This window comes from Mchenga conophoros, linkage group LG22, assembly GCF_057382185.1.
Source record: "Mchenga conophoros isolate Kocher_MC1m ecotype Shallow Benthic linkage group LG22, M_conophoros_male_GT1.1, whole genome shotgun sequence".
NCBI classification, from domain to species: domain Eukaryota; kingdom Metazoa; phylum Chordata; class Actinopteri; order Cichliformes; family Cichlidae; genus Mchenga; species Mchenga conophoros.
The window spans coordinates 9,410,545-9,432,463 of record NC_140546.1 but is presented as its reverse complement, the minus strand read 5'-3'; the positions used below and the strand labels follow the sequence as shown (position 1 = coordinate 9,432,463).

The window sequence follows — 21,919 nt, the reverse complement described above, 5'->3', positions numbered from 1 at the left end:
CAGAAAAAAATATTAGTGCCAGAGAAGCTTCTCAAACAGCAGTTAAAAAAACCTGCTCAACAGTAATGAGCTGTACGAAAACTCATTTCAAACATGACAAATATGATCATTAACACATCAATAGTTGTGATTATTTACCTTAAACATTAAAATGTAATAAAGTGTTTCATCTGATCAATCTAGTTACATTGTATCAGTGTTATTCGTGCATCTTTATGGGAAATGTTTCTATAAAGACAGAAAAAAAACAAAGCAAAGCTGTTGGTCAGTCTTGACTAACTCTGTAAAATCACTGTTGGTTCTCATCAACTTTGTTACCTGTGATCTCATCATTAACCCCTGATGGTTTCATTTAATTTCACTTGAAAATATATAAAGTGGAACAGGAGAGTAGTTACTGTATGTTTAACAATAAGAGTACATTTTATGGCTGTTTTTGAAAACATGTTTCTGTCTTGCTTGCTAAACATTTAATTTATTTCTAACACAGTGCAGCTTTGTGCAGCTACAAGAATGTCAAATGTTTTTGTCAATTACAGTTTCTCTCACTGTTTTCTCACAGCAGTGTCTCACAACGCCGAATGCGAGAAGCAGAGCCACAGGAAACAAGACATTTTGCAATAAGTGACCACACATTAAAATATCACCTAATAGTGATGACAGTTGGTTCCTTCTTTTCTTCCAACTTTTTTCTTTCTTGTTTTAAGTGTTATCATACATACTGATGTGTCTCAAGTTTTGTGTTTTATTCCTGAGTTGATTTAGCACCACACTGATATATCAGACCTTATATGTAGCTCTGTGGATGGTTCATCATCTTTTTGTGGTATTTATAGCTCTTTCATAAAACTTCATAAAATGTGGCACACACACACACACACACACACACACACACACACACACACACACACACACACACACACACACACACATCCAATACAGCCTCGCTTACTCTCTCTTATGTGCAGTATTACTGTGTGCAATTGATCTGTGTATATTTTTACTCTGTGTATATTTTTACAATACAGATGTCCATATTTATATTCCTAGATTTTGTACTGTACGTTCTTTAGAGTGTACATTTGAACATTTTATTTTTACACTGTCTGTGATACCATATTTTTATTCTATTTGTTTGCTCTTTTTGATTGTTTTTTTTTCTTAATGTTTGCTGCACTTGACTTTGTACTGTCCACTTTCTGCCGTGACCAAGCAAATTTTCCTTATCTTATCTTATCTTTGTGAAAGACAGATGAACATCGAGACTCACTTTAAATGTCTCTTTAGGATTTTCAGAAAAACATTTGTGAATTATTTTTTTCACTGTTTTCTAGTGAAACAATTTCCCATTAAGTTTTATAAGGTGAGGATTAGATGTTATCTGCACCCCGTGCTTCAATAACAGTTTTATTTTTCTTTAATTTAAAACTATGAAACTTTATATTTTTGGTATCATCGAGGTCACTTAAGTTTTGCTCTATGGTGTTTCAAATATTATGATATATTGATATATACGTGCATTTTTTTTTGCTAGTGTGATTGAATGGAGTCAACATTTCAGATCTTGATTTGCTTAAATAACTTGCTCATGTGTGCCATCTGTTTATCTATTTCTAGGGATTTTAATAATGTGCATTTATCTCTTAAAACATTTTATTGATGGATATTTTTATATTATTTTAAATACACTAAAGCTTAACTTCAATAGACTCAAGGCTGGTAAAAAGTACATTGTTCACTATAATTTCTCAAACTGCACACTTACAGTTCAGAGTAATCGCCATGACTTTTTTGGCAGTTGTTTTTTATTGTTCACAATTGTTTTATTGGTTACAATTATTTTTAATACATTTTAAGTATGTATTCCCCCTTCCACTCTGAGCCCCTTCCATCCGGGAGGGGCTCAGAGTAGAGCAGCTGCTGCTCCACATCGAAAGGAGCCAGCTGAGGTGGTTCGGGCATCTGACAAGGATGCCCCCTGGGCGCCTCCTGGGTGAGGTGTTCCAGGCATGTCCCACCGGGTGGAGGCCCCGGGGAAGACCCAGGACACGCTGGAGAGATTATATCTCTCGGCTGGCCTGGGAACGCCTTGGTATTCCCCCGGATAAGCTGGAGGAGGTGGCTGGGGAGAGGGAGGTCTGGGCCTCTTTGCTTAGGCTGCTGCCCCCGCGACCCGGCCCCGGACAAAGCGGATGAAGATGGATGGATGGATGGATGGATAGTTTTTATTTTATATTTTTACTAAAAACTTTTTGAATGGAAGCTTTGCATCTTTGAGCCACTAGCTTTGTAAAAGTATCCTCCCTGTGTTCTCTGCTCAGATTATTTTACAGTTTTTTATGAGACAGAGCGACTGAGATCAGATTTGGGGAATTTGGAGGCCAAGTCAACACCTCAAAGTCGTTATTGTGCTCCTCAAGCCATTACTGAAGTATTTTTGCTTTGTGGCAGGGCCCATTATCTTGCAGAAGGAGGCCACAGCTATCAGAGAATATGGTGTTGCACAGGTACCTGACGCACATGCACCTGGCCATCCATTTAACAGCAAATGACAGACCACCTTCTTCTAATACTTCTAATGCACAAACCATTTGTTTGTGCTTTTGGCAATAGGAGGGGTCCGCTTAGGGACACTGACTAGTTGTTGCAATGCAGCCCCGTACACAGCAAACTACAATGCACTGTTCCTCCTTTATGGAAAATCAGATAGCTGCGGAAACCATAGCTAAATTAAGCAAACAGGAAACAACAACAAAGTTCACAAGAGAAACCACACGTTGAAGTGTTAGCGCCTCCTTTTCTTGTTTGTTTCTTGTTTGTTGAACCAAATATAACCAAATACCCTGATATGTTAAAGGACTGAATGTGTACGATAGTTTGGTCTTAATTTATGTGCAGATAATATTGTTTTATCCTTGCATACTTTTTTAACCTATAAATATCAGTTTTGTTTTTCAGAAATGGCTCTTTATCACCACATGAATGTTCTTACCTTTTACCTCTGTGAACAGCTTGTCACACCCAAGCATCAACGATCTGACTTCAGTTAGTCCTTCTGTTTCTGCAACAGAAAAAAAAGTTCTTTATTATTTATTTACATTTAATGCTTCGACACGCAGTAGAAAAACATCTCTTTGTGCCACCTGCAGGTACCGCCTCGAGTCTGAACACTCACTATAAAATCTTGCTCTTCTCTTAATTATTTTCAGAAAAAAATGAGAGCTGCTTATTAAGCTCAGCAAATAAGCTCAGCATATTTTATAGTTTGAACTGACTTTCATATACAGATGATGTCCAATCACTGCTGGTTTCTCACAAATAATTTTAGGAGCTACTTGCAGGATCTATCGAACTAACACATTGTGGCTGGAGCATATCAAACTTTTTGTCAGTCCTGTCTTTACATTAAGATTAATTTATGTATCTTTAAGTCTGTTCCTTTTTGTAATCATCTGAAGATACAAAAAATTAAACGTAAAATTTAATTCGTCAAAAAATGCAGGACAATTAGATCCAGATGCAGTTTGCAGTGACAGACTGGGGGTTAACCAAGTCCGCCAGAGCTTATATTATATTTTTACATGCTGCAGTGCCATTTTTGGGAGCATTTCAAGTTGCTACACATCAATACAACCATTATAGCCCAAATTTTAATAATATGTCTGCATTAAGTGCATAGTAATTCCATACATTGCAAAAAAGTGCAATAAACTACAAAAAAAATTAAAATCGTTTTTGTTTTTTTAACATATATTTCTAGTTAGAGAAATTTAAGAGGCTTATCCCTCAAAACTGTGAATACAAAAAAGTTACACAAAATAGTTTCCTACCACAAGAAATTTATTATAAGTGTCTTCATAGTTTTATTTTTGAAATACGCCAATTTTTATATACTGCAGGAAAAACGAAAATAAATATTATAATGCAAATTTGCAAAAAAACAGCATATGCATCAAAATAAACTATTTCCAGCAGTGCAATATGAGTCCTAAGCATCCCAGAAACGACACAGAAAGTCAAACATAACTTTTAAAAACACCAGTATAGGCTCATAAGTTAAAAATTATTGCACTAGCTTACATGGTTGCAGAGCTACCGGGATTTAAAAATAGTTACGCAAAACAGAGTGTGCCCGCTCCTACCGGCTTTAAAGGGTTAACCAAAAACGTGCTTTTATTGTGGATGACAATGTTCAGAACACAAACTTAACAAAATTCAAAAAAGCACTGGATAAAAAAAGACACCAACACAGTAACATGCAACAAACAAATGCAAAATTACACAAGGTAATGAGGGAAGTGGAAACAGGAGGGAAACTAAACACAGCTGAACACAATAAAGGTGAACAGACAGGAAATCAGACCTCAATCAGGATTTTGTTCTTAAGTATTTTTATTCATCTTTAGGCATGAAAAAAAAAAAAGATTTTTGAACTTTATTTTTTAAAAAACTTTTCAAAAGTGTATTTTTTACATGTCCACTTAGATGGATAACATCACCTTTGGAGTGGGTGGCAGGGTATGGAGTGACACATCAGTGTCCAATGTAGTGGTGTGTGCAAGTATACCATCGATACTGACACAAATACAAGAAAACAGCCTTTGAATAGCTGTTCACTGTAGTGACCACTATGCGTAATAAGTGATAATTAATCATTCAGCAAGTTCAATTCAGACCTTGGAAAAGTGTCACACAAAAACGTTTGAGTTTGGAGTTTAACTAGAGACAAAATGTTTGATACTGTATTGTATTAACCAAAAACATTTGAGCAGGCTGTAGCTGCATGCAGGAAAACAGCGTGAAGTCCGATATTTGAGAAAACAAACATCTGTCTTGTAGGTTTTCTTCATTTTTTTTCCAGTTAAACTTAATCAGAACACTGAAACTATAAGTTGGCCATGATGTTTGCACACAGTACCAAGTTATTTTACTGTAAACATTCTCTTCCTCTTATTTATGGTAAATCAGATAGTTGTGTCAAATGCTGCTGCATTAACAAAACAGGAAACCTGACACACTGTGTATCAGAAAACAACATGGTTGACTGAGCTAACCACACGTTAAGTTATCACAAAATCTTAAATAAGCACAGAAAGAGGTAGCCCCTCCTTTCTTTTGTGTTTCATCTTTGTTGGACTAAATTTGATCAGATAGAGAACATTTTAAACTCATATGGCAAAACACTGATTGCAAAATAACTTCCTGTTGACTTTGAAAGGTTGGGAGTTCAGCTTGAATAACAACTTTGATTTCCTTTGTTTTCAGCATCACTGAGGTCATTTAAGACCTTGATGATGCTGACTTGCTGCACCCATCTGTTCCATCTCTGTCTGTCTGTCTGTTTGCTTTTTAAAAAATTCACTGATGTACATTTGTCTTTTAAAACAAATTTAATCTTATTATATAATATTTGTTTTATTAAATATCATAATATTTGAAACACCATAGAGAAGTAAACACACATAAATGCACAATTTTAGAGCTAGAGTTTAGAGTTTTTGTAGTAGAATTTTTAGACACACACAAAAACACACACTCACACACTCAAACATTACGTTACTTTTAACTGTTAGCTTTAATGTTGTGTTTATACTACGGTGCAAAGTCACTGACAGTTATTGTTTTATAGAAAGAATGCAGTACCATAAATGAGTTCTGTTGTGCTGTCATTGACCCTTGAAGCACATTGTAGCACAAGCAAGTGTTTTAATAAAGAGCTCCCCCTACCAGCTTAGGGTTGAACACCAAGCTCCCAACTCTGTGGAGCTTCTTTGCTAACGTTCCTCTACATGCCGCTATATATATATATATATATATATATATATATATATATATATATATATATATATATATATAAACAGATGAAATAGTAACTGTAAAAGTTGGTAACTTCAACTCTGGAAATGAATACACTATGAGCCATTAAAAACACAACAATATTTTTGTATATATTTGATAAGATTTAATGGAGTATGGAAGACACACACACACTGCAGGCATCAGAGGTTTGGAGTTTCACAGTTCGACTTCCTTTAACATCAGTAGTGTGCGTGTCTAGTTTTGACTGCTAGGAGTGCCTGGACCCTGTGTGGCCTTGAGGTCACCACTTTGTTGATCCTCTAAGGCAGGGGTGTCAAACTCCAGGCCTCGAGGGCCGGCGTCCTGCAGGTTTTAGATCTCACCCAAAGTCAACACACCTGAATCAAATGATTAGTTCATTAACAGGCTTCTGGAGAACTTCAAGACATGTTGAGGAGGTAATTTAGCCGTTTAAATCAGCTGTCTTGGATCAAGGACACATCTAAAACCTGCAGGACACTGGCCCTCTAGGCCTGGACTTCGACACCTGTGCTCTAAGGAATCTGATCCCACATGGCAGATACTGTATGTTATTGCACATGGTGAATACTGGGTGGGTGATCATACTGGCCAATGTGCAAAACCAGAATGTCCTGAAGGTGCACTATAGTATTCATTTTAGGCGAGTAAGGAGGCTGGTCTAATGGCCCGTTATTGTTTAGACAGTTGTAGGGCCATGGGAAGTTAACTAAAATACTGTTCCCGTGTATTTTCATATGTCTTATTTAATATTTGTTAGGTAAATTTTCACAGTCTTTAAACCTTGTGTTCAGTGGTGAGCCATAAATCTACAACTACCTTCTCTTTTCTGCAGATTCTGTCAGTTCTTCTCAAATGTCACAAAGAAAGCAAAATATTATATCTCACAGATATCATATCATCAATCTACAACTATCTGAAAGATTTTTCAAACATTCTTGAACATTTGAATAAAATGTCTTCTTGGAAAAAAAAGTGCCAGTACTATGGGGAAGTTTGCTACTTGCAGAGAGTGCAAGGGAACATTCGGGAAATGTTCTGTGACTGTTTGCTGAGGGTTGACTGAATGTTCAATCAACCCCCATCAAAAAATAAAATAAAATAAATAAATAATGAAAATAATAAAATAAAATAAATAGTGGCATAGCTTATGTATCTATTAATTTCTCTTAGTAGTACACCCTTTTTTGTTTCAGCCTAACACAACAAAAGGAGGATGGCACCACCTAGTGGCGCTATTCTGCAACTGTAATTGACAAGGAGGCATACAACTACGTTTTCTGTGATGTTATGTCAAAAACTGCATGTTCAACTGTTTAATACGACTTTTTAAGGCAGAATGAGATGGTGGGTCACTGTGGTGTCCAGTCTGGCCTCAGTCCAACACAAGAGACAAGAAGAGACCAATCTTTTCTTTTATATATTCTGTGATCATGACCTCCTGTCTTTCATAGTGAATGATTGGAAGTCAGTGGAAAAAATGGAAGTCAAATTAGAATGATTGAAAGTCAGCCACCTCCTCTTCCTGTGTCTCCACTGCTCTTCCAGTGTCCTCTCCTTCTTATTTGAGAAGGAAACGGCGCTTTCTCACCTCTACCAGAATCTGTGGCTCCATCTGTGGCCCATTCCGGAGCATCAGAATACTGCTCTGGGGTAAGTGACAACAACTTTTCTCCTTATTATCTCCCCAAGCTGGAGAAAATGAAAAGAAAGACTGTTGATGTTTCCCAGCCTGCTAACCCAGAAACTCTCAACTCTTAAGGTCATTACATTTGCTTTGCTTGACTCACTTACAAAGACTGCTTATTATGTTCCCAAGCTCTCCACTTCTGAGGCTGTTGGAAGTGCTGCTAACCTGGTTCTGCCAGAGACTGAAACTATGTAATGGCCTACACAGAGACTTAGTTTGAGGCTCCAGCCAACCACCGGCACTCTGAGGGCTGTGGACCAGTGTTGCCTCCTGCATCAACTGGGAGCTCAGCCGTGCCACCCCAGCCTCCTGTGTCAGCTTGTTTCCTGGTGTCTGCTGAGTTCTCAACGCTGCCACCTGCTGTGGGCTCCACACTGCCAGCGTCTTTGTTCGAGACTATGCTTGCTCTCTTGTGCTGAGAATCAGCCACCACCAGAGCCTGCTGTGTGCCCTGCGCAGCCCCACCCTGAGCCAGATTTTAGTGGGACCATATTTTTGGTCTTTTAGTACCAAACAGAATTGAAATCAATTAATCAGTGCACACTCTTGTACATGTGCATTCGAATGTGCACGTGAAACTGGTCGCATGACACCCAATGCACACAATCACCACTCTGGTTCTTCTCATCAGTGCAGGTGAAACCTTAACTTTCCATGACTGGGGAGGATGGGGTAAAAAACCTCTCAGTGGTAGCACGGTGCATTTAAACATGCCTAAATCATTTTCAGCACTTTCAAAATTTTTGTACATACATAAATCTGTATATCTGCTGTGCATACAGATTTATGGAAAAAATGGGCCCTTTAAAACTTGACTTTTAATTCCTACAGTAAAACCCATCACCCATGCTGAGAACCTATTTATTTACTTCTAGGCTGGAAATTGTAATCCACTATTATTATGTTCTTCTAAAAGCTCACTGAAAAGCCTTCATTTGATCCAGAATTGTAGTGAGAGTACTGATGAAGTAGAAAAATGTGCTTTATTTTCCATATTAGCTTAATTTCTTTCCCTTGGACTCTACAGACAGAGGACTCTGCCAGTAGTCCTTGGTTAAATCCAGAGTTGTGAAAAAAATAGCAGTGCCTAACTGGTCAATGAGCTTATTGGCCCGGGGAATGGGATAAGCATTAAATCTCATTTACCTTGCGGTAGTAGACATAGAAATGTATAGACCCATTTTTCTTCATCACAAGAACTATGGGGCTACACCAAGCCCTGTGTAACTCTTTTATTACCCCCATTTTCAGCATTTTAGCCAATTCTCTCTGAACAGTTTTCTCTCTGAACAATTTCCCACAGGCACAGCCCTACAGACCCTACAGTTTAGACCAGGGGTCTCCATCTCCAGTCCTTGAGAGCTATTGTCCTGCAGCTTTTAGACGCATCCCTACTCCAACCAAGCTGAATCAAATGGTTGAATTAGCTCTTTGGAATGCCATCAAGTTTGGCAAAGGCCTGGTAACAAGCCATTCATTTGATTCAGGTGTATTGTAACAAGGATGCATCCAAAAGCTGCAGGACAGTAGCTCTCTTGAACTGGAGTTGGAGACCTCTGGTCTAGACTCTCTGTTGTACAGCCGCTGCTGACATTCTTGGGCCTGCAGCAAATTTTATTGTGACAACATCCCCAAAGTGTGTGGCTTTGCTCTCATGTCCACAAGGTATTGAGTCTCATTTTTTGCTGAGCTTAAACCTTCCTCCCAGGTTTCTTTAATTCGGTCCTACAACCCTTGCTGCTTCTGGCCAAACATTAACTCAAAGGGAGAAAATCCCATGGAGGCCTGGGGAACCTCCCGCATTGCAAACAACAGAGGGTCTAACCAGCCATCCCAATTGCGTTTGTCCTCGTGAATGAATTTATGAATCATGGACTTTAAATTCTGATTCAGCTGCTCCAACAGCCCATCCTCTGTGGTCTTCTTTACCATGATATCCAGGCCAGATGGTGGCAGTGGACCCATTCCGGTGTCTGCCAGGAGCCCTTCCACAAGCACTGCCATATCCAGCAGACGAGCTTCTCACTCTGTGGGACCGGGCTGCAGCCACCTGGCCACTGTGTTGTGCAGCTGCCTGGTGTAGGCAAAGGGCAGATCCTCTGACCCCATCCAATCTCCCTGGAAATTGCGGCAGTGGTCCGCTGGGGACACCCCCAGCCGTCTTAAACACCGGCCCTTGCTGTTGCCGGGAGGTTGAAGGCCACTACCATGAAACCAACCAATTTACATTAAGTCAACCAATTCTGCATAAAAGAGTGGTCAAATATCAAACCACAATTATGACAGAAGGCTGGTGATGTTGCTCTTTTAGCACATAATACATGAATAAGAAAATCAGACACAGAATAATTATTAAAATGTATTTCATTATAAACAGTGTATATAGTATTTTTTTCATTAAACATTTCTGGATGTCTTTAAATGTTTGCAGCATATCGTCTGCTCATACTGTTGTTCCTGAACTGAAATTTAACCACACAGAATCAAAGCCGGTTTCTCACAAATACTTCTTTGTGGTACTTTGCAGGAATTATCAAACCAATACATTGGCCCCATCCCCACACAGTCGTCTCCATCGGGATCTTCTCCACTCAAATCATCTGCCTTTTGATCCTTCCAAAATGTCAACCTAAGGGATGAAGAACAAAAAGAGCAGTCACAGTAAAACGGGGTCACCCAAATGTCGCTAATAGATTGTCTGATTGTTGGATATCTTAGTGTCTTTTCCTTACACTATAAAGCACCTTTAAGGTGACTGTTATTGTGAATCTATCTATCTATCTATCTATCTATCTATCTATCTGAAATGTAATATATAATATAATGTAATTGGATTGAATCAAACCTTTCGTTCAGTGGTGAGCCGTCCACCCACAACCATTTGCCCTCTTCTGCTGAGCCTGTCAGGCCGATCCAGAAAAGGTCGTCATATCCCGCCGTTTTTTGTTGAACATTTTCCCCAAGAAACTCTAAATGAAAAAAAAAAGATTCAATTATTTTGTAAAACTTTCTGTTCTGGGATGACGAAACATGAGGGTGAGAACATGAACCTGCAGCAGTATTTAATACCTGCTCCTCGCTGCTGTCTATCTTAACCAGGCCTCCTCCTTTAGTGCTACATTCAGTTTTGCTCTGATCCCAGGATGATTTTCTTGTGGAGAAATAATAGCACTTTCCTCTGTGTTGCTCCCAGCCATCTTCACATTTGTAATATGGTTCAACTTTGAAGAAATTACATCAAAGACAGGCAGGTGGAAGAAATCATGTTTATGGTTGTAAGTATGAAAATATTTCCTGCTTAGGATGTTGTGAAAAAAAAAACAATGAGCAAAGTTTAATAATACTAATATTTTGTGTTGTGTGATTAAATTCCAGAGGTCACAAACAAACAAAGGTTTAGTACAATAAGCAGGAGTCTCATATTCTTACCTGTGACATCAGTTTTTACAGTTACCTGCTTCAGTTCAAGGTTTCTGAGCATTTCCCTGGTTTTCAAAAGCTCAAACACTTATAAAAAAATACAAAAAGAAAAAATGCAAATCAGTCAGTAACATTTTTGGTTTCATTAGCATTTAAGTTTGCAGAGTCTATAGCCAAGGAGAAGATCTTTGTTACTAGAACTTCTCTTATGTCAGTAAACTTGTCCCAATTTTGATCACATCTATATAAACAGAGAGTAGAGTAACATGGCTACTGAACTGAACCCACAGCACAACCATTTAAAAACTGTTTCATGAACTGTATAGTAAAATGATGATTATTTCTAATTAAATATAGTTGTTATATATATGTAGTATACTGAAAAGTCATATATTTAATTTGTTTAAAAACAAATGTCAGATATTCTTCTTCCACTGACGGCGACAGCACACTAAGACTTATAAAGAAGAATATCTGAGCTGCAGTTTAATTATGATTTTTAATTTCTAGGTTACAAATAAAAATAATCAATTACATATATTTAACTTATGAATTACAAAAAAACCCATTGTGTTAAAATGCATAGTTCCACCTCAGAGTAAAACACATTTATGAATGACTTTCCCATACATCCAATTTATTAATGATGTTATAACTCAAAATTATGTAATGTTATGGATTTATTAACCTTAAATAAATAAATAATTAACTGTAATAAAGTGCACGTGTTGGTTAAGATGCAGGTGATTAAGCAGGTGATTGTATAGCTCACTGGACTTTAACAGCTAAATTACTGTTAAAATTTATTTTCTTTTCAATTAAAATTCTGGAAAATTTGTCCTGAAGCCTGGATTTTAAAATAAAAGGATTAAATATGATGCAGATTAATTAAAAAGTCACAAGTTAAGGTTTTCTTCACAATTTTATAGTAAACATTCTGATAATCAATTTACAGTAGATCAGACACTTATCAGTAAAGCTACATGAATAGAACTACAAACTCACAGAGATAAATTACCACGAGAGCCGATACCAGGAGAACACAGACAACCAGCACGGCCACTCTGAGCTTTAACGCATTGTTTGATTTTGCATGTTGGGAGTGAAGAGCTTCACCTGATTCAGAGGAGACAGAAAGTGAACACACAAGTACGTAAACATTTAATAAATAGTGCTAACTGTAGTGCAGTTGAGGAATGCTGTAAAGATATGTGTTTGTGTTTGTCTTGTTTAAAAAGATTTTTTTTTAAACAGGTGAGAATCAGAGCTGGATTAGACCAATGAGAAACATGACACAGTTTATGTTACATAACAATATGGTTGACTTTCTTATTCTTTTTCTTCATAAATGAGGTTTTTATATTTTTCTGTGATAAAACCCAGAATACAGACTTAAGATATTTCACCTAAAAGAGTATTGTTTAATTTCAGAACACGTTGTTCTATGAAAACAGCATTGTTCATAAAAAGTGTAGATTTTCTCCTCCCTGTTGATTTACCACCCCATTAATGTTCTTACCTTCTATGTATTTCTGTGGACGGCTCATCATGCTGAGGCTTCAAGCTCCCGACTTCAGAGTTAGTCCACCTGTGTCTGAATCACAATAACAAAACAGCAAACTGGTGCGAATCATTTAATCAATTCCTTCAATATCTATAGAAAATTAAGCATCAAGCTTCACCTCTGCGACCCTCACCTCAGGCTTTTCAAAAAGAAATGAAGCACAACACCTTTCACAGCTCTCTGTTAAAAAAAATCAAACTTCCTGGTGACTTTAAAGGATGGGGAGGAGGGTCTATCTACAGCGCAGCTCATCTATTTCAAGACAAATTCAAAATTGTATCAGTGGTATTCAGCCATCTTTTATTTTTCTATAAAGAAAGAAAAAAACTGAAACACAAAACAAAGCTGTTGGTCAGTCTTGACTAACTCTGTAAAATCACTGTTGGTTCTCATCAACTTTGTTACCTGTGATCTCATCATTAACCCCTGATGGTTTCATTTAATTTCACTTGAAAATATATAAAGTGAAACAGGAGAGTAGTTTCTGTATGTTTAACAATAAGAGTACATTTTATGGCTGTTGTTGAAAACATGTTTCTGTCTTTCTTGTTTAGCACTATACACACATTTAATATATTCCTAACATACTGTAGCGTTGTGCAGCTGCAAGGACATTAACCCTTGTGTCATACTAGGGTTGTGTTTTTCAAGTATTACAATTTTTCTCACATTATCGCATAGCAGTTTCTCACAATACCAAATGTGAGAACCACAGCCACAGGAAACAAGACCTTTTATAGATAAAGACCAAATGTGAAAATATCACCTAATCTAACAGGTGGTTCCTCCTTTTTTTTCCTTTCTTCTTTTTTGGGTTAAATATTATCACATTCACTGCTATGTCGAAAAATTGAATGTGGCTTTAAGTTTTAGGTTCAGTGTTGTTTTATTCCTGCATTAATTTAACACCACACTGATATTCATACCTTATGTGTAGCTCTGCAGACGGCTCATCATGCAGATGTGATATCATGAAAATATTTATTCTGCAAATATTCATGTTTTGAGCTTTAAAAAAAATGGCAGAAAAACATCCTTCTGTGGTATTTTCTGGATATTTCATGAAAGTCTAGTAGACAGTCTCTTTAAAAAAACATTTATTTAGTAAATAATTTAATAAATAAATGTTTTTACTGTTTTCTAATAAATTAACTTCCTGTTAAATGTAATAGGATGAGGATTTTTCAGTAACAGTTTTATTTTCTTTCATTTAAAACGATGAAACTAATTATTTTCAGTATCACTGAGCTCACCTAAGCTATGCTAGTCCCATATTTAGTTAGTCTGATTTCATACAGATGAGATCTCAAATGCTGGTTTGCTTAAATAACTTGCTCATCTGTGCTATCTGTGTATCTTTTTGGGGGAGTTTTGAATGTTTTATTAATCTGTGTTTGTCCCTTATTTTTTTTAAATAGATGTATGTTTTTCATTATTATTATTTTAGACATCTTTAATTTCAATAGACTCAGGGCAGGAAAAAATTATCACAGTGTTCACCATAATTTCTCAAACTGCACATCTCCAGCTCACAGTTGTATCCATGACCTTTCTGGAAGTTTGCATACACAATTTACAAATATTGTTCACAATTATTTTATTATATTTAATTTATTTTTATTAAACAGTTTTGGAAGGAAGGTTTAAATGCACTACTCAACTTATTTTACAGTTTGAACTGACTTTTAGGCACATACAGATTTATGATGTCCAATTACTGCTGATTTACCACAAATACTTCCTTTTTCAGACTTTATAATTTTGCAAAAAGCATTTTTTCCAGACATGGGGTTGAAGTGACTACTCAAATCTGAATGAAGCTCCCTCTTCTTCAGGTTCCTGTTGATTTATCACCACATTAATGTTCGTACCTTGTATGAAGCTCTGTGGATGGCTCATATTGCAGAAGCTTCAATATCCTGACTTCGAAGGTAATCCAGATGTTTCTGCACCACAAAACATTTATTCTGTAAACATTCATGTTTAAATTACGCTTTGACAAACAGCAGAAAAAATATCTTTGCATTATTTAAAAGAGATTCCTCAAAAGTCTTCATCATCACTTCATTTTAAATAGCAGTCTTATTTTTTATTTTATTTAACATTTGCTGCCAAACTGCTGTGAAAGCTCAAGGCATGAGCTCCACTAGACCCCTGAAATTTTGCTGTGGTCTCTGTCACCAAGATGGTAACAACAGCTAAATTGGGAGGCGGATCCTCCATGCATTGGACTTAATGGTCCAGCACATCCAACAAATGCTTGATTAAATTGAGATCTGGGGAATTCGGAGGCCACGTCCACCTCGAATTCATTTTTGTGCTTTTAAAATCTTTGCTGAACTATTTTGGCTTTATATCAGGGCACATTATCCTGTAGAAAGAAGTCACAGAAGTTTCATTAAAGAGTGTACATGGTCTGCAGCTGTACTTAGGTAGGTGGTATGTGTCACAGTATCACCCACATGGATGGCGGGAGCCACGGTGTCCCAGTAGATCAAAGCATCACACTGCCTCTGCTGGTTTGCATTCTTCCCATAGTGAATCCTGGTGCCACATGTTCCCCAGGTAGGCGATACACTTGATGTAAAAGAAAATGTGGTTCATCATTCACCTTTTTCCAGTGCTCTGTGGTCCAGTTTTGAAGCTCACATACCCATTGTTGGTGCTTTAAGTGGATAGCGATCAGCATGGGTACCCTGACTGGTCTGTGACTATCCAGATCCAAACAAAACAAACTGCAATGCACTCTGTATTCTGACACCTTAGTATCGGAACCAGCATGCAACCTACAAGAGCTGCAGTTTGGAGATGTAGTCATCTAGCCATCTTGCCCATTTTTCCTGCTTCTAAATGCATGTTGTCATGTGTCAGTTGACCACCTGTCTGGCCATAACATTATGCCTGATCAGTGCACATTCCCTTTAAACATGGACACAACATCCTTCAACATATTTATCCTTGTTTGACGTATTTATCCTCGTGAGCCAAATGGCCGACTTACTCACACGAAACAAAAACGGAGTATCTTCCTTCCTCCTGGGCACACTGGTCTCTGCATAGAGGTCTCAACAGGAAAAACACAAACAACAAAAACCCTGATCCTCCCACACAGAACCTTAAGTTTTAAAACATGCATTTCCCTGATTGCAAAAAACAAGAGAATATACCCTCATCCCATTCCGTACCAGTTCTAAAGCAGTAGGTATGCCACATTGTCTTAAGAGTTTGGTGGAAGTACTCTAGTGCCTCCTGGCTTTCTGGATGATATGCACTAAAGACTTGATGCTTCACAGCCAGGAGCTTCAGTATCTAATCAGATACTTCAGACATAAAGTCAGTACCTTGGTCTGTTTGAGTAATCTTGGGCAAACCGAAACACTGATAACACAACGATGATGAGTTATGGCAGTAACGATGACGCTGGCACAGCTGAACGTGGAGCCGGAGTCTGTTTACACACCGTGAAGAGCAAAGAGGCGGACCCTTACCGAGACGCTGAGCTCAGGCTGAGTGAAAGAAAACGTGTTTTTAGCGTCCAAAACAGCAGCGCTGTTCCTGTAATCATCATTTAAATCTTTACTGACAAAACCCGAGCGTGAGTCCTCCATCAAAGCGCCTGATCAACACACTCCGACGCAAAGAAAAGCGAACTTTGCAGCTGCTCCATCCACCGCCGTTTGTTTTATATAGAGAAAAATCTGCAGCAAGTCTCCCGAAGTTGTAATAAAATATGCAGGTGAACTGTTAACTGATACGAGACTGGTTAAATTATACAGCTCGCTAAAGGCTGAGGCAGCCGTCCTATTTTACATGGAAGTGATACCTGCAGCAAACAGGGGTGAGTCTAAAGGGGGGCATGGGGTGTACTAGGCCATATTAACTTCAAGGGTTTTGTAACATGTTTTGAATTGAATGTGAAATAATAAAATAATATAAAGTATTTTATTAATTAAATTGCATTAATATTTTAAAGTATAAAAATAAAAGCTTTTTTCACAAGCCAGTAAAAATGTAAATGGGCCATTAAAACTCTGAGCCACTGACCTGAAGGCTGTTAAGTTGGACACTGAATTATTATTAATATTAATTAATGTCTGCACCATTATAACATCTTTTTTTTTTTAGCAGCATAAAAACCTCCTATCAATATCAGAAAGCCTTCCAAGAAGACAGAGTTAGTTTAGGTTGCTTATGCATTTTATTTAATTTGACTTTGACTTTTGACTGTACTTTAGATTATTTATATATTTTTGCATTTCAGAAAATGTTTTCTTTAAAAAAAATAATTTCAGTATAGCATGTACATACAATCGAAGGGTTTAGTTTTTGTTTTTTGTTTTTTGACAGATGTTGTATGCAGTTAAACTTTAAACACTGCAATTTCTAAAATGGAAACCAATGAGCAGTTCATTTTGAAAGACTTGTGTTTTTGCCCATTTGAATATTTATTATTGGCGCATTGGCATGACCATGGGCAGCTAGGTATACACAGTAGCTGTAACAGGCCTGCGATTGGTTGAGATTTGCTCTTACTTCTTGTGCAAACTGAGCATTCTGGATTGTGTTCCTTTATAACCTTGCCAATTGAGGATGAAAGAATGTGGCTTACTCCTGGATGGCAGGTAAAGTTGATGGTGTGGACCTAGTGGATAACTTGTGAGTGGACTGAAGACAGGACATACAGTTGGTTTGTGAAGCTGATTCTGGAATCATGTTCATTCTGCTGAGCCTGTTGAATGACATCTTCATTTTCCCAGGTCAGCTCTACAGAAATACAGGAACCAGAACGGTAAGTCATTGAATTTGCCAAAGAATATTACAGTCTAGGTTGCCTGGAATTGAGATGTTGTAGGTGACTGAAGATATGACAAATTTGGATGATTCTTCGAAAGCTAGTTGAACTGCTAGCAGATCACTATGAGTAGAATGTGCAGAATGTGCACGAGTGTAGTTTACTTTCTTCTTACAGTACGGTACTGTAAGAAGATTGCCCCCACCCCAGAGTCTGAAGCGTTGACCTTTACAACAAACTATTAATGGGGGTGAAGGCTTGGGGTGAAGGTTTTCTCCTGAAAACCTTCTTGAAACAGAAGTAAGGTGATATAGATCCTTGAAAACAATCATAGTATTGTCAAGGTAAAACAAAAACAAAAAACAACCACATTCAGGAAATTTCTGAAGACCTCATTAAATAAGGCTTAGAATACTGCAGCCACATTTGTTAGACCAAAAGATATTACCAAGTACTCAAAGTGTCCTCGTGTTTATCAAAAACGTCTTTTCACTTCTTGTTCCTCTAGTGATCTGATTTAGTCAAATACATGGTCTAAGAGTTTTATCTTTCTACTCAACAAAAAGCCAGCTATTGGGCATGGTCCTGCTGAGGATCAGAGAAAGATTAGGTGACTCACATTCAGCAGGCCCAGAGACTGAGTTAGCAGGGCTCATTGTAAGCGGTTTGACTGGAAAAACAAACTTCAACTTAGTTCTTTCTTCCGACCAACTTATATGTGGGTTGTGTCCTTCTAGCCAGGGATTTTCTAGGATCAGATTTGTGAGGTGCAGAAAAAACAAAGAACTCTGCGTACTCAGGGTGGTTTCCATAGATAATGAAATGAATTGGCTCAGTCTGATGTGTAATGGTAGCCAGCTGTTGTCTGTTTAGGGCAAAGATTGAAAGATGAGTGGTTAATAGTTTGGTGGAGATTCCCAGTTGATGAGCTAGCTTTGTTCTACACCAGAGTCAGCAAGGACTTCAGAGAGAGTGCTCTGCTTAAAGTAGATAGTTGCAGGCAGTGATCAGCGAAGAAATAACTTAGCCCTGGGAACACCAACAAGTATCCCAACTTCTACTGCAGACTGTTCTGTTTTGGCTGCACTGGAAAGCTGTCCACAGTAAAGCAACACCTTAGCCTCAAACCATCTGTCTCTCTGCAAGGGATAGTTTTGCTCAGTTGAGCTACATCAACACATCTGGATTTTCTCCCAGGAAGACAGAGAGGAAGAAGCAGGGTGACTGAAAAAGCAGTGGTCGTTGTTCAGGATTTACTTTTTGTTTTCTTTTCACAGGCTCTTACCCTAAGATGACTGACAGCTTTAAATGCTAGGGAAAATAATGCAACTATAAAAGATGGTTCATCACAAGTAACTGAGCCTGAGATCTCTGGATTGGGTGAGTTCTTTTAAAAAGAAAGTAAAAACTCATCTTTTTAACCTTTTGGCTGACTTTTTGTTTTGATGTTTTAGCATTTTTATTGTGAAGCATTTTGTAATATTTATTCTGAAAGCTCTATATGTAATTTACCTTTACTTTAATCAATGTTTCTTTAACCATAATAAGAAAAAACAAATGTTGTATAATTCTCAATCATGGTTACTTCGGGAAGCTGTGAACATGTGGGCTTTATCATGTTGCATAGTTAATTTCACTCTCTATTAAAATAAAGTAAAAAAAAAAAAAAAAGAGTAAACAACAAAGTTCTTTAAATCAGTCATTCAGCAAGAACATAAAAATGTGTAACAAATTTTTTTGACAAGATACAGCAAGCATGGCATGGTAACAACAACTGTGTGCCATCAGAGTAGATGTACTGATAATCCAAATTTAATTCAACTTTGCAGTATATGAGTCTCCTATCCTTACCTGTGACATTGCCTTATGTGATTTTCCACCTTAATTCAAATTATTTGAGTGTTTCCTAAAACTACAACAACAAAAACAACAATAAGGCAGTCTGTTTATTTGTAAATGTTATCTTAATTAATAATAAAACAAAGCACACTAAAAGTGAGGGCTTGACATTAATTGACATTGTTATAGTTATGTAATTTTTAAAAAAAACCTTTCTCTTTAGATGCCACAGTCACAGTTGAAACAGTCGCCCATCGTTTTTGTATAAGCAGTATTCACAGTCATACTGAAAACATTCTCCTCCTCTAATTTATGGTAAATTAGATAGCTGTGGGAACCGCAGCTGCATTAACCAAACAGGAAACACAGCAAACTGTGTATCAGACAACAACGTGGTTGACGGAAAAAACCACACAGGAAATTATCACAAAATCTAAGCGTCAACCCCCCACTGTTCTTGTTTGTTTCTTCTTTGTTGGACTAAGTATTACCAAATACACTCATGTGTTAAAGCATTTAGTCTGGTCTAAAGTTTTGTTTTAACTTAGGTTTAGATAATATTGTTTTATCCTTGCATACCTGTTTCAATCTGCAAAAAGCTGTTTTGTTTTTTCAGATTTGACTGCATCTCCCTCTTTATCACCACATGAATATTCTTACAGTCTATGTACCTCTATGAACACAGAGGCTTCAACATCCTGACCTCAGCCAGTCCTGCTGTTTTGCATCACAAACACACCCATTTTATTCTTTATTATTTATTAGCATTTAATACTTTGGCAAACAGCAGAATTTTTTGGTATTATCTGCAAATATTTCTTTGGCTGTTGGTGGGCAGATAAGCCTTAAAACTGTCTCATTGCTTTTCTTAGAAGAAACACTTGTGACAGCTTCCTTTTTTACAGGTTTACATTAAAAGAACTTTCTCTTAAATTTTAATGGATTACACTTTATCATAACTTTATGTTTATGGTTTAAAAAAAACACATGTATATGTAAATTCCCCTCACCCCTACAGGCGGTCTATCTGTCAAGCTCGGGTCCTCTACTAGAGGCCTGGGAGCTTGAGGGTCCTGCGCAGTATCTTAGCTGTTCCTAGGACTGCGCTCCTCTGACAGAGATCTCAGATGTTGTTCCTGGGATCTGCTGGAGTCACTCGCCTAGCTTGGGAGATTTTTGAAAGGGAGCTTTAATTGTTTGTGACTTTAGCTTTATAAAAGTAGCCTTACTGTACTCCCTGTACTCTCAACTTATTTTATATTTGACTTTCAGAAACATACAGATTTATGGGGTACTTTGCAGGATATATCAAGCTAACACTTTCTGACTGGAGGATATATTTCTAACATTTCCTCCACCCAATCATCTGGTTTATCGCCTCTCAAAAATGTAAAACTAAGAGATGAAAGATATCGTCACAACAAATCACTGTTCATGTTTTTACAACTTTACATTACATCAAAATCCAGTCTGCTGAAAAAGACTAGAGGTTAAAAAAAATTTGACTTTGTTGTGGCAGACAATGTTCAGAACTACAAAAAAAAAGGAAAATCAAAAAAGAACTGGAGAAAAAAGAGAGGAACACAGTTTGATGCAACACGACAGACAAATTGAGACTATAAAGTCACATGACGTAATGAAGGAATTAGAAACAGGAGGGAAACTAAACACAGTTGAACACAACAAAGGTGAACAACAGTCAGGAAATAAAACTAAACACAATGCATGGGAGACCAATAAAAAAAGGAACTAAACAAAAACAATGAAGATCAGTGAACTTAACACAGGATAAAGAGATCAAATAAACTCTAATGCAAGTAGAAGCTGGAACTAAGAGCTAAAGACTAAAAATACTAAAGAAAACACTTCAATATAAAGTAGTACGTTCACTCTGTTAAAATAAAGGATAAGCTCAATCATGGTGATGTCATCCTGGGGAAGAATAGGTTGTTTTTTGTTTTTGCATGACTTTTTCAATCTTTGACAGTAGAGTCATTTATCTTTTATATTGTGCTTTTAATTTTTTATAGCTATTAGTGTTATTGCATGCTTTTATTGTGAATTTTGTTTTTAGTTTATGTTCCCCCAGACCCCCCCCCCCATTACTAATTTTCCTCTCCTGGGAGAGGTCATGCCATGGAATGAACCCGCCATTAACCAATCAGGGTGAGCCTTTCAACCACCAAAGACCAATAAGAGGGTCTGGCGGTACGGATGGTCATAGCAGCCATGAAAACAGCAGTAATGGACAGAAAGAATCAACCATGATGATGATGATGATGATGATGATGATGATGATGACGATGACGTGGCCATGGAGACACAGGCAGATGTTATTGAGGGAGGTGAAGCAGAGGGACACCTTTGAGTGGAGCGTCTGGATGTGCCAGGAGATCGTTTTGGTTTCGGCTAGTGTTGCGAAAAGCTAACGGCTGCTGACAAGTGACGAACAGTGGCAGGCAGAGTTCTGAGCTCTGTACCAACTACTGACTAAATCTCAATTGTCGGGTCAAGTACCGACCCAGCCAGACAATTTTTATATTTTGTTCCTGTATATTAATTTTTATGCCCCCTGGTCATGGCTGTTTTTAATTGTTTTTATTGTAAATAAATACATTTTTTAGCTTTCTTAAAAAGCGCCTCTATTGCTTCTTGGTTAAACACTGCTCTCCACTCAGTCACAAGGATCTTCCTTCTTATTGGGACTTTTCCTTCTACATGAAATTGAAATCAAGACAAATACAAAGGAGTTGGTAACATTTTGGTGTCACTTTAT

The 21,919-nt window shown here is 37.4% G+C and overlaps 1 protein-coding gene and 1 long non-coding RNA gene across 4 annotated transcripts; one reads left to right on the top strand and one right to left on the bottom strand.

The window, feature by feature from the left end:
* Positions 1-9,912: 9,912 nt before the first annotated feature.
* LOC146548780 (C-type lectin domain family 7 member A-like) lies at positions 9,913-15,877 on the bottom strand. Its single transcript, XM_085263111.1, has 10 exons — positions 15,518-15,877; positions 14,975-15,089; positions 14,384-14,458; positions 12,646-12,764; positions 12,468-12,568; positions 11,954-12,064; positions 10,958-11,035; positions 10,598-10,749; positions 10,374-10,495; positions 9,913-10,157 (listed from the first exon to the last, which is right to left on the bottom strand). Exons 5-10 carry the CDS (start codon positions 12,496-12,498, stop codon positions 9,998-10,000), a joined length of 654 nt encoding a protein of 217 aa, XP_085119237.1. The 5' UTR covers positions 12,499-12,568; positions 12,646-12,764; positions 14,384-14,458; positions 14,975-15,089; positions 15,518-15,877; the 3' UTR covers positions 9,913-9,997.
* Positions 15,713-21,723, top strand: LOC146548779 (uncharacterized). Of its 3 annotated transcripts, none has more exons than XR_014890513.1 (4): positions 15,713-16,350; positions 17,135-17,301; positions 18,582-18,684; positions 21,218-21,723. It is a non-coding gene; the product is annotated as an uncharacterized LOC146548779 (long non-coding RNA). The 3 variants fall into 3 exon arrangements; XR_014890512.1 differs by having other exon boundaries at positions 19,760-21,723; XR_014890511.1 differs by having other exon boundaries at positions 18,582-21,723.
* Positions 21,724-21,919: the final 196 nt, after the last annotated feature.